Source organism: Odontomachus brunneus, unplaced genomic scaffold (assembly GCF_010583005.1).
Source record: "Odontomachus brunneus isolate Ranch 3 - 2012 unplaced genomic scaffold, Obru_v1 Obru_scaffold_097, whole genome shotgun sequence".
In the NCBI taxonomy this organism is placed as follows: domain Eukaryota; kingdom Metazoa; phylum Arthropoda; class Insecta; order Hymenoptera; family Formicidae; genus Odontomachus; species Odontomachus brunneus.
Window position 1 is genome coordinate 488,478 of NW_022639547.1, and position 11,681 is coordinate 500,158.

At 42.7% G+C, this 11,681-nt stretch overlaps 1 protein-coding gene and 2 long non-coding RNA genes across 6 annotated transcripts in view; 1 reads left to right on the top strand and 2 right to left on the bottom strand.

The window, feature by feature from the left end:
- The window catches only part of LOC116848630, an 11,349-nt gene extending 7,609 nt beyond the window's left edge, over window positions 1-3,740 (bottom strand). For 3 of the 4 annotated variants that reach the window (XR_004378991.1, XR_004378989.1, XR_004378992.1), the window contains exons 1-5: window positions 3,195-3,740; window positions 1,052-1,323; window positions 814-951; window positions 482-729; window positions 54-358 (exon numbers count right to left, since the gene is read on the bottom strand). This is a non-coding gene — a long non-coding RNA (uncharacterized LOC116848630). The remainder of the gene's footprint in view (window positions 1-53; window positions 359-481; window positions 730-813; window positions 952-1,051; window positions 1,324-3,194) is intronic. The other variant, XR_004378990.1, reaches the window with a different exon arrangement.
- LOC116848629 (protein big brother-like) overlaps window positions 1-5,184 on the top strand; it is a 9,588-nt gene extending 4,404 nt beyond the window's left edge. The window contains exons 3-4 of the mRNA XM_032824928.1: window positions 3,736-4,104; window positions 4,542-5,184. Of these exons, the coding sequence (XP_032680819.1) occupies window positions 3,736-4,104; window positions 4,542-4,598 (426 nt within the window). The 3' untranslated portion in view covers window positions 4,599-5,184. The remainder of the gene's footprint in view (window positions 1-3,735; window positions 4,105-4,541) is intronic.
- A 3,338-nt stretch (window positions 5,185-8,522) lies between these two features.
- Window positions 8,523-11,426, bottom strand: LOC116848631. Its single transcript, XR_004378993.1, has 4 exons — window positions 10,819-11,426; window positions 10,054-10,061; window positions 8,998-9,501; window positions 8,523-8,879 (listed from the first exon to the last, which is right to left on the bottom strand). It is a non-coding gene; the product is annotated as an uncharacterized LOC116848631 (long non-coding RNA).
- Between the last annotated feature and the right edge of the window lie 255 nt (window positions 11,427-11,681).

The following is an 11,681-nucleotide window of genomic DNA, read 5'->3' on the forward strand; positions in this document are numbered from 1 at the left end:
AAAAGGGGGGGGGGGGGGGGGAGGTAGAAGGACAAAAGACACGCCATGCTGACCGTATGCCCCTCGCCGCTTGCGTCGTCCTTTCTGTCAGGATATCGTTGACGAATGTGCTCGAGCGCTCTCCTCTGGAGGGACCATTGCAGTGGACGGACCCGGACGGTGCGCAAAAAGGCGCCGCGCGGCGACGCCTACCGAAAAACAAAAGGACCCGTGAAAATAGCCGGTCGCTCGTCCCGCTTGTGCGATTTAGAGTCGCCCGTTCTCTGCACCCCTTCCCTCGTCGCGCGACTCCTCTCGCTGCTCGTTTCGCTTTCCTTTTTTCTTCTTCACGTTTTTTCTCCTCCTCTCGCGGCGCTCGCTGATGCAAATCAGAAAGGGTTACACTCTAAATGTCGCTCGGCGATATTGTGCGACGGTAATAATAATGGTCGGTCACGCCCGTACGCGAAAGCGGAAGAAGGAGAAAAACAAATGTTCCTACTGTTCTTTCCTCGTCGTGAGAACGAGGAGGGAGACGGACGACGATGACTAATGACGAAGTCGGATGCAGACTGTCTCTTTCTCTCTTGGTCGTGTCGGGACTTTTTTACGAGCCTTGAGTTCTTGTTCTCGGAATATACATGTCTTCACGATTCGTCTTGCGACATCATTAGAGTGACAAAGCTCGTTGAATGTGGATCTGATCCGACGATGTCCGAATATTAAAGCAACATCCGGATGAGAGAGCAACTGTAAAATAAAATAAGTTTCAATATGGCCTCAACATTTACCAGGATAGATAAGAACAGTCGGAGACTTGCAGATATTATTTACTTTGCCTATTTCTCTTTCTCTTGGTCGTGTCGATCTTTTTACAAGTCTCAAGTTTTTGCTGAATATATACGCCTTCACGATTCGTCTTGCAATATCATTGGAGTGACAAAGCTCGTTGCGACAAATGTGGATCTGATTCTGGATATTAAGAGAAACAAATACAAAATGAAATGAACTTCAGTAAGATTTACTAGGATAGATAAGAATAGTCGGATCTGCGGACGTTATTTGTTCTTACGAGGAAATCCTGCAAGGATAAGAGTGTGCGTGCATGTAAATATCGTTGCGTCGACCGACTCGACGTATTTCCCGACGTCATCTTACGCTCACGTGTCTCGGACTTGAGTTAACATGCAGCCCGTGTAAGATCCAGCGCGCGACGATTCCGTTTTACCCGGAGACGCATTAATATGTATAAGATTGCACGAGAACAAAACTTTCCGCCTCGTTCTTGGAGGAATCTCTTTCATCGCGTTGTATTCGCAACGATCGAGCGCGTTACGCTTCAACCTGGAAACAGATACTTCACGTTTAGTTTCCATCTACAAATTTATCCATTTATTTAATAATTGTTCCCTCATTTGACAGTTTGTTGCAAAAAAATCTGACACGTTTTAACGATACGGTGGAAGACGCGCGTATTCTCGTCGCAGCAGGTCGGGAATTTTGATCGAGCCCTTTGGAAACAGAGGCCGCGAGCGATTCGATTATCGAAACGTTTAAGACCTCGTTACCCATCGTCGCACCCCGCGGCTCGATTATTATCGCATAAAAGTGCGCCCCGCGGTGCATTGTCGACGACGCAGCTGTAAGCCGCTGCAACGCGAAAGAATGTAACGAGATGTAACGTCGATTCGCTTCCATTGACGGGGCGCGTTTGTCTTAAGATCTTACTTTATATCTCATTATGAAAATAAATATATAAAATATATTAAATAAATATAAAATAAATATAAAAATAATAAATATAAAATAATAAATATAAAAATAAATATAAAAATAAATATAAAAATAAATATAAAAATAAATATAAAAATAAATATAAAATAAATATAAAAATAAATATAAAAATATCAAATATATAAAATACATCATAAAAAAATATATATATATATCGCGATACATTATTTTATATGTATACATTACAGTTCAACTAACAAGTATCCAACTAACACTACCCAAGTGTAATACCCCAAATTTTCGAATACTTTGCACATACCTATAACATAAGCCAAGAAACCATGTAAAACCATTTCTAGCTGCCCGTTTTGTTATAAAACCAAAATAACATAACTTAAAATTCAGAAATTTGACCTTTTATAAATCCAAAATCAATGACTTTGCAACGATGGCTCTTTAAACCTGAATCTTAGAGCCGTAAAGACTTAAACCATAAAACCCAAAACTCTAAACTCAAAATCATAAATCCCGAAACCTAAAATCCTGAAACTGCTGACCCTAAAAACCTTGAAACCATGAACAGTAAACACTTAAAGTTCAACAGTGTGATCTTCCATACCTCTAACCTCGAAACCTTCATTCAATAAATTCTGAATCCTTTTGAAATTTCTTTCTGAATTCGAAATTTTAAATTCTTGAATTTCGAACCTTAAATCATTGAATATTGAATTTTTATCTTTAATTATTGAATATGGTATTAGGTGTATTAGGGTTCAGGCTTAAAGGGCCATCGTTGCAAAGTCATTGATTTTCGGTTTTCGGTAAAAGATCAGATTTCTAGATTTTAAGTTATGTTATTTTGGTTTTATAACAAAACGGGCAGCTAGAAATGGTCTTGTATGGTTTCTAGGCTTATGTTATAAATGTGTGCAAAGTATTAGAAAATTTGGAGTGTTACACTTGGGCAGTTTTACTTGTAAATGTGAGTCGCACTTATTATCTCCTGAACTATTAGAAATATTAAAAAAATTGCAATTTACCAAATTAGTAGATCTTGATCTAGTTGATCTCAGTGAAGACCGCATTCCACTATTTTTGACGGTTCACAGGAGATAATAGGTGCGGTCCATTTTATAAGGTATATACATAAAATGATATATCTTATTTCGATATATCTCGCGACGGATCTTCAACTTTGTTAGGAAATACGACACGTTTTAACTTAATTAAAATAAGCCTTGACGCATTTTCCTAAAAATTTCCGGCTTGTTGTATAAAAAAGATTGTAACGAACTAAGATGCGCGAGATAATAGCATATTGTACCGCAGCATTTTATGGCTTGAGGCTGGAGCGAGCCATCGGCGAGAGAGTTACTTTCGCTCGTAATTGATTTCTTACGAGGGCTGCGAGAGAGTGCGGGCTCACCTCTCAATTTCATCTCCCCCATCTATTCCGAGGTGGACCGCGAAGGCCCTCGTACCTTCCAATCTGCGTAATCGTCCCGCGCGGAAATAAGAAGCGTTGTTGGCCGAGAGAGGAAGAAAGAACGAGCCAGGACGTGATTGAAACTTGTGGCTCGTGGCTCGTGATGGAGTCCTTCCTACGATTCTTACCGGTGCCGGCGAATTTCGGAAAAAGAAAGACTAAGAGATCGCAAACCGCGAATGGTCGATCACGACGAGCTCACGGCGAACCCTTCTTTAGTATGAGATTCACTCCAAAGAATTTTAAGAGTACCGTCAACTAAATCCTGCAATACAAAGTTCTATGTTAAATTGTCGATCTCAAAAATAGACTTTCTGAAAATATTAATTTTTTTAGATCAATTTCGGACAACTAGAGGAAATTGGCTCTTTTACATTATCTTCAGCACTCCCAGTCCTTGCTATTATCGCGCCTGACTCGATTCCTCTTCTGATTTGATTCGATCGCAGTTTGTGCAACGAAATCCGCGCGAGGCCTTCTCCCTTCGATGCACGCATTGCTAATCGCGCTTCCCGATGACGCGGCGTGTGTTCCAGGTACACCTACGCTCGCATCTGATCATGAACGGCGTGTGCGTGAGGTGGCGCGGCTGGATCGACCTGGAGCGATTGGACGGGGTCGGCTGCCTCGAATACGACGAGGAACGTGCGGCCGAGGAGGACGCATTACTGCGTGAACAGCTCGAGCGCTACAATCAACGGCTGCGCGACTTTGAGGAGAAGCAACGGGCTTACCGGAGCGGCGCCGCGCAGCCGCCGCATCTCAACCATTATCACCACGAGCACCACGGCCACCACCATCACCACGGCCATCACAGCCGACACGTGAGCGGCGCGGCCGCCGCCGGTGCCACCGCCGCCGCCATCGAGTCCCACCTGCCGCATCGTCAGGATGCCGAGATGGAGGTACGACTGCGGGCCTACTGAGGCCCGTGCAAGCCACCGCCGCCGACCGACCACCACCCCCGATAATTGTATTGTATTGTATTTATGGGAATAAATTCCCCCTGAAACACGCAGACAAGTAGAACTCTCAGTGAGGGAACGCTTAATGAACATATTTTTCAATATATATATATATTATATACATATATATGTCGTATATAAGACGCGATGTGACGAGTCCGCTCGACTGACGAGTCCCGATAACGCGCGACAGGTGACGCGCCGATGGCAAATCGCGCGAATCATCGTACCAACAACCTCGTCTTCGGTGTGACTTGAATGAGAGTACCGCGCGGAAAAAAGATCGGTCGAATGAAAAGCTCGAGTCAAATTACACGCATCCAATTCTAACTGAATTGCTTCACGTGTCACGTTCATGCCGTTTGGTTTGTTTTCAGATTTACCGAAGTACACACACGTCGGATTTCGGTTTCAATTTAGCGATTTCTCGTTAAATCTCAGTATCCACGAGACAGAGAGATTATCGCTCAAGCAAACGTCGGAGAAGTCTAAAGTAACGTCTGAATGTTTCGAGAAAAATGTCGAAGCAAATGGTACGACTGACGGTCTCGCCAACTTGTCTCAGACTGTGAATAAAGAAAGAGAAAGAGAGAAAGAGAAGGAGAGTGAGGGAAAGTAATCTATGCGTTACTTTTCGCTCACGCGAGAATGTCTCCTCGCGAATATATCACCGCGTCCAATTGACAGAAGAAAACAACGACCGTGATGACGATTACGTCACGGCGCAGTGGCTCGTCATTGACGAAATGTATGAATCACGATTCCTCCGCGTTCGGCTAAACGAGTATGAGTCAGTGCGGGTCGTTGCGTATGCGTTTACCTTCTGTTTCACCTTTTAGTTAAGTATGTGGACGCCGTCGCAAAGTCTTTTTGTTATATTGTACATATTTGTAAAGAGTTTATAGATTAAAGATTGACATTTGCGTTCGGATTCTCTCTCTTCGTTTCGTCCGTTTCATCCTTTTCTCTACGCTCGCACTGAAATGGAATAGAGGAAAATAGTAATAAATATTGAAAATAGACACTTTAGGAATAATAATGATGCTACCTAAAAGATCCAGCCTCCGGAAGGAGCTTGCATTTGGATGATCCTCGCCATAGATGCAATGATGCAATTATGACCCAAAATTGACTTGGAAACTTGCGATTTGTTCGACACCTTGACCGTCGCGTTGATTGTATGACAGCTTAACCGATATGATCCAAGTGCCAAGATGACAGCAAATAAATATAATTCCAGACGCGAATATTTTTCACTACGTTCCATCTCGACTTTCTTGCAAACCTACAATTGATTTTTCATAATTTATACGAAACCTGACTAGAGACAATTTATATTGGACGCTCACGACGATCGAATCGCGCGACACGATCGTCGTTACCGTCGACGTTAATGCGTCCTGATCCTGCGCCGCATTTGCGCAGCGACGGGAGGAGGGTGGAGAGTCCCTTTTTTCAGGAAGAACGCCGTCGGGCACCGGAGCGCGCAGCAATCCAGGGGGCATTATCCCGATCCCATCAAATCGGATCGCGCGCTGCAGCGATCTCCCCATCGGATCCGTTTTATTGTCTTAAGCGACTGAATAGCCTCGGATTTGTTCGCGAAGAACGAAACTCAAAGGTGAAACGTTCCAATGAAAGGCATCCTTCGCGATGTCAGAAATTCGCTAATTAACGATAAAGATACCAGTATTAATATCAATATCGATACTAAGAGTTGAAGAGTTGATTCGAAAAATTTCTACCAATTACGTTCGACTTTATATATAAAATATATAAAGTTTCCTTGATGAGACAAGAATGAACTGAAAATGAACTGAAGGGAAAGCCGCGTTGCAACTTTATCTTGGCCAAATCTAAGAGCATATATCAATCAGATTGACGAATTCTACGACTGTTGCAAAGCAGCATTCTCTGCTGAACGCAGCTAAGAGGTCAATTCTTCTCCTGAAGAACTTCCTAAACTAATGCACTAATAAGTTAGGGTGAAACAATACATACTTGTCTCACTTTAATTTATACCAGTTCAAGCAGTTCTTTGAAAAAGGACAAGCTTGATGATTCGCAACGATCGATCTGTCGGTTCTTAAGAGATGTCTTTTGTTCGAGAGATATTACTTATTCGTTTTTCGACCAGATTTTGTATCGAGTTCCTTCGGGCGCGGAGAGACGGGAGGAGCGACGAGCTCGTGCAGTTGCGCGACGCTCACCACGATATGTAACATAATGACGTGCATTCGGCGCGGAGGGAATTCTTATAAGAAGCCGTACGTGGATCCAAAGGATGCACCGAGACCTTGGACGGCTCGGTTCGATGAGTCGTAAGTATCGAGTGACCCTGCGGTGCAACCTTTCGCGATTCTTCGACGTGAGAGACAACGGCTCCTCCAGACAATCTGCTGGGCACAATTTAAGGCTCCTAGGGAGTCGCATCATCCATCCTCTTTTTAATGACGTCAAAAGCGAGAAAACGCATGCTAAAAATTCCTGCAAAATACGTCGAGATAAACAGATATATCCACAAAATGACATTTGCGATCGATTAAGTACACCTTTAAAATACTCCGTACACTTTCCTTTTGTTCTAACAATCAACAAATAATTATAAAATAAATGTGACGTGCAATCGTCTTTTTTAACTTAATTTCCTCATTATCTTGTTATATTAATTTTCCGATTATCTATTGATTTTTAGAATAAAAGGAAAGTGTACGGAGTATTTTAGAGGTGTACTTAATCGATCGCAAATGTTGTTTTGTGAATATATCTGTTTATCTCGACGTATTTTGCAAGAATTTTTAGCATGCGTTTTCTCGCTTCTGACGTCATTAAAAAGAGGTGGATGATGCGACTCCCCAGGAGCCTTAATCGTAAAACTTTATTATTGCGCTAAATCAATTTGCGTATCTTCCCGATTAATTATATTCTCATCATTGTGTACCATCATTATGGATATAGAACCGTGACGAATAAGACGAGTTTTGCTTGTCAAGCGTTATTATTACAGACGAATCTCGATATCTCCGCGGCCGATCGCGGCTTAACACTTTGAGTCGGTGAATTATACCGACGGTGTTCTCACATCTCGCAGGGCTTCGCGAAGAATTGTTATCGCCACCCGGACCCACTACCGGCTTCCTGTAGTCCGCAGATAAACGAGCTATCGCGCCTCGTTACGGACTTTATATGGAGTGACCGATTATTTCTTTATTAAGTTGTCAAAAAGAGGCAGGAACCAAGCATGTCAGACGATAAGGTTTGACCGATAATTCGATTGCCTTCTCGCGTATTATGTCGTCAGTGTGGAGATAGAGCGAGGGAAGAGGGAGAGAAAAAGAGAGAGAGAGAGAGAGAGAGAGAGATTCTAGATAAACGTAATATTCGAGATAATTAAAAACGGTACACTGAGCAAAATTATCTGATAAAAAATTAACAAACGGATATTTCTGACCAAATTCCGCGATCAGAATATCCGATTAAATTTTATCAAATAAATTTCTTTGCGCAAAAAGATATTTTTAAAATCATTCGAAATTGTTCGTGCCATCATCTCTCGCGATGAAGGCATCATGATGAAACGAGAACGAATTCGGGAATTCACCGAGCTCGTGTACCGTTTTGTATTTGGAGAAAACAGCGTATTGTCCGCGGGGGGTTGCGAGGGGTGAGAAATCGGTCACCCGCCGCGACGAGCCCTGCGGGCGATCGCTGCATCTGCCTTCGATTTATTTCCAATTGTAATTGATGACTCTCTCTCGCCCTCCAGAATCTCTTCGGGGCTGAACGAGAATAAGAGAGAAAAAGAGAGAAGAGCAGGCGATTCTCTTGAGTGGACGACGAGAGATCCTGTTGTGATTTTGCATAATAGAGGGCACAAAGTCACGCTTCCGGCGATAAATTATGACGGTGCTGATCGGCCCGTTCAGCAAGCTGTAATAATCGATGTGTTGCCGAATACACGGGAACTTGAAGAATTATTACGGGTAATTTAGAGAGACGCGTCGTGTGTACATCCTACATAAAAGAATCTCGATACGTAGAAATTAATTAATTAGAAAAGCTATTCTTCTTTACGCGAAATTCTGTCCGAAATTGCAAGCTAGAAGATCGAGAGGACACGATCGAGTAAATCTTACGAATCTGTAGACAAAATTTGACTGCGGGCGTCGCGGCTCAATACTCTGCGAAATGGAAATACTCAAGCTCGGATCTGTTATTTTGCACGGCAAAATAGCAGATAAAAAAGTGGATAAATATAAAGCAGATAAATATAACGTAACTCTCACTCAAAGCAAGAGTGATCGGACGCAATAAATTTCAAGTGCGAAGAGGCCTCCTCTTTTCGCTCTTCTCTCTGTTCTTCCATGTATATTACTTACAAAACGTCGTCCATGTTTTGACAGAACAAGTCGATGGAGGCCCGCATCTGCTCGACTCTGTTTTCCCTCCACTCACGAATCGGTTTTATTGTCGTATTCCGAAGGATCGCCTTCGAGAAGAGCTCATAGGGGACTTGGAGTGGAATCTGATCTCTTTGCTGGCGAACAGGCAGCGAAAGAGAGAGAAAGGGGAGGGAGAGGTCGCACGGGACAGCGACCTCCACGTGGAGGACACGCCCGGAAATTCGTAATCCCTCTAATAATACAATGCAGGTGACGGATTATGCGAACGGGCCCTTTTTACATGCATTCAGGTCGGGAAGAAAAAGCGTGTGTCTGAAAAAAATGGAAAATGTTAACATATTTTGTCTTCTTGCACCTGATTCGTTACGATACAAATGACTGGTCTATCACTTTCTATATCGAGCGGATTGGAAGAAAACGAACGCGATACCTGAAAAGTGACGAGCGGATTCTCGACGATCATCGACGCGCCCGGCTCGCACTTGCACGTGGGTGCGTTCGCACGCACTCACACGCACACAATGCGCGGGGAGAACAGGGCTCGCGTGTCCCGTCGAGTTCTGTGTACCAACAAGCTAAATGCGTTTCACGGACCACCGCCTCCGCTCAATGCGGCGTCTCCGCTGGTGCGATTTGCCGCGCACGCACTTTTATATGCGGGCCCCAGCCGCTGGGCCGAGGGAATTCTCAGCCTCGAATCCGACGTATCGTTCTAATAAGGATCTCCGGAGTGGCGCCGGAGGGAGACCGAAGGACCGCCAGCAAAGGCGGCTGAAGATTCCTCGCCGAAAACTCCGAGCCAAGTTGACTGCGGCCGGTTTCTCTCCGCGCGTCGAGCTCGTTCTCCTTCCATCCGTGAAAAGTCGATCGGGCGACACTGTTTTGCGCCAGGAAATCTTCGCTCGTACGGTTTTCACGGTGGACGCCGCGAACCCTGGAAATTCAATCGTTGGCTTAGCTTCTGTTCGCGATCAGCGGAAATCAACGCGGCGGTAAACGTGTTAAAGGAGTCGTTTAGCGACAGATTTACGCGTGTCATCGGAGGGACGTGGGGTGTCCCAGAGAGAAAGAGAGAGGAAGAGAAAGACGATTATTAATGGTCGACACACGGGATTCTCGAATCTGCGATCTCACGCGGTGCTGGTAGAGTGACGGGACCGTTTTCCACCCCGTGCATTGTGTCCCTACTTACTCAGAGCACGGGCCTGAGTTACAACCGAAAAAAGAGAAAAAAAGCTGTCGTCACGCGTTGTAGCGACACTACATTACATTTAATGGACACAATCGCGCGTTATCCGCCGTTAATCCTATTATTTTTGCGTGTCTGCAATTTTCTTCTTTATGATACGGGATATCGCGCGAAATGTTATATTTTTTCACTTAATTCTCTTTAATTTTACTAAGTTTCTAGCAGTGCAGAAATAGACTCAGCAAACTAAGGAACATGGCAAATTTAGCTGGAAACAGCAAATTTTTAATAGCACACCTCAGCCCCTGAAACATAAATAAGACATCAGATAAAAGAACAATCAAATGTTAAAAAATATCAATTTATTCCTAATTATAAAATGCTATATAATAATCTTTATTATCTTTATTATTTAATCTTTATTATAAATTATATAGTATCTTATATAATATATATAAATAGTATATTTTGTATTTTTATATACGAATATTATAGTAATTTTCACTATAAATTTTCGCCATATACTTAGCTGTGTGATAACTTCTTTTTAAATTATATGTTCGTTAGCATACATGAAAGCATTCGCTGTGTGCGAGTGATACGAGTCAATTCAGATTTTAAATGATCTCTGCTCAGAAACGCACGAAGCGGAATAATCTTATCATCTCCGTGAGTTGAAAAAACACGAACAGTTTACAGAGATCTAATCCGGTTGCCTTTTTCCTTCCTCCACCGGTGGTCCTCGGCTCGAGCGAGAAATGTAATATTCCGGCGCGTTGATTGTTCCCGGCATGCAAACTATTCCATTAAGCTCCGGCAATAAAATAAAAGAAATATCCCTTCTAGCGGAGGGTCACATCTGTGCGGCGGGCCGCCGGGTAGTGTGCACGCATGGGCGTACGTGCACGCACACGCACACACACACACACACAGCCGGGGGTCGTTTTATTAATTCACTCCCCTGTCGATTTCAACGAGCACGACGTAGCGAAACGCGAAGGGAGGGATAGACATAGGGGGTGGCTGGCTCTGCTCTGACTGGGTGTTCCTACTATTTATTACCTAATTGTCGAGCCTCCGTTTCCATGAATTATTCCGTCAGACCAGACTGAACCTGGCAGGTGCTTTCAGGACCGACGCGTTTTCCACGAGGAAAGCTTCCTGCATGTAAAAAAGGTTTGGTTGAATTAACTAAATACCTGGTCGAATATGAACGATCCAAAAATCCCGATTGAAGTAACCCGAATTCTGTTTAAGTCAACCAAAAATAGTGATAACGATATATACATGTAAAATTATCGTTATTATCATTATAGTAACACTATAGAAATGGTTTTGCTGATTATAATTTTTTTACTATGTAATTATAATCACCAAATATTTTTCTACAATGTTATATAGGTTTTGTCTCGAAACTCTCCATTCTTCAATCCACTTTAAATCTGACTTTGAATTCTTTCACTTTTAATTTAGTTAAACAGAATTTTGCGTTTAATGTAGAAGCAAAATTTCACCGACGCGTTTTCCATGAAGAAAGCTTCCTGCACGTAAAAAAAAGTTTGGTTGAATTAACCAAATACCTGGTCGAATATAAACGATCCAGAAATCCCGACTGAAGTAACCCGAATTCTGTTTAAGTCAACCAAACATAGTGATAACGATATATACATGTAAGATTATCGTTATTATCATTATAGTAACACTATAGAAATGGTTTTGCTGATTATAATTTTTTTACTATGTAATTATAATCACCAAATATTTTTCTACAATGTTATATAGGTTTTGTCTCGAAACTCTCCATTCTTCAATCCACTTTAAATCTGACTTTGAATTCTTTCACTTTTAATTTAGTTAAACAGAATTTTGCGTTTAATGTAGAAGCAAAATTTCACCGACGCGTTTTCCACGAGGAAAGCTTCCTG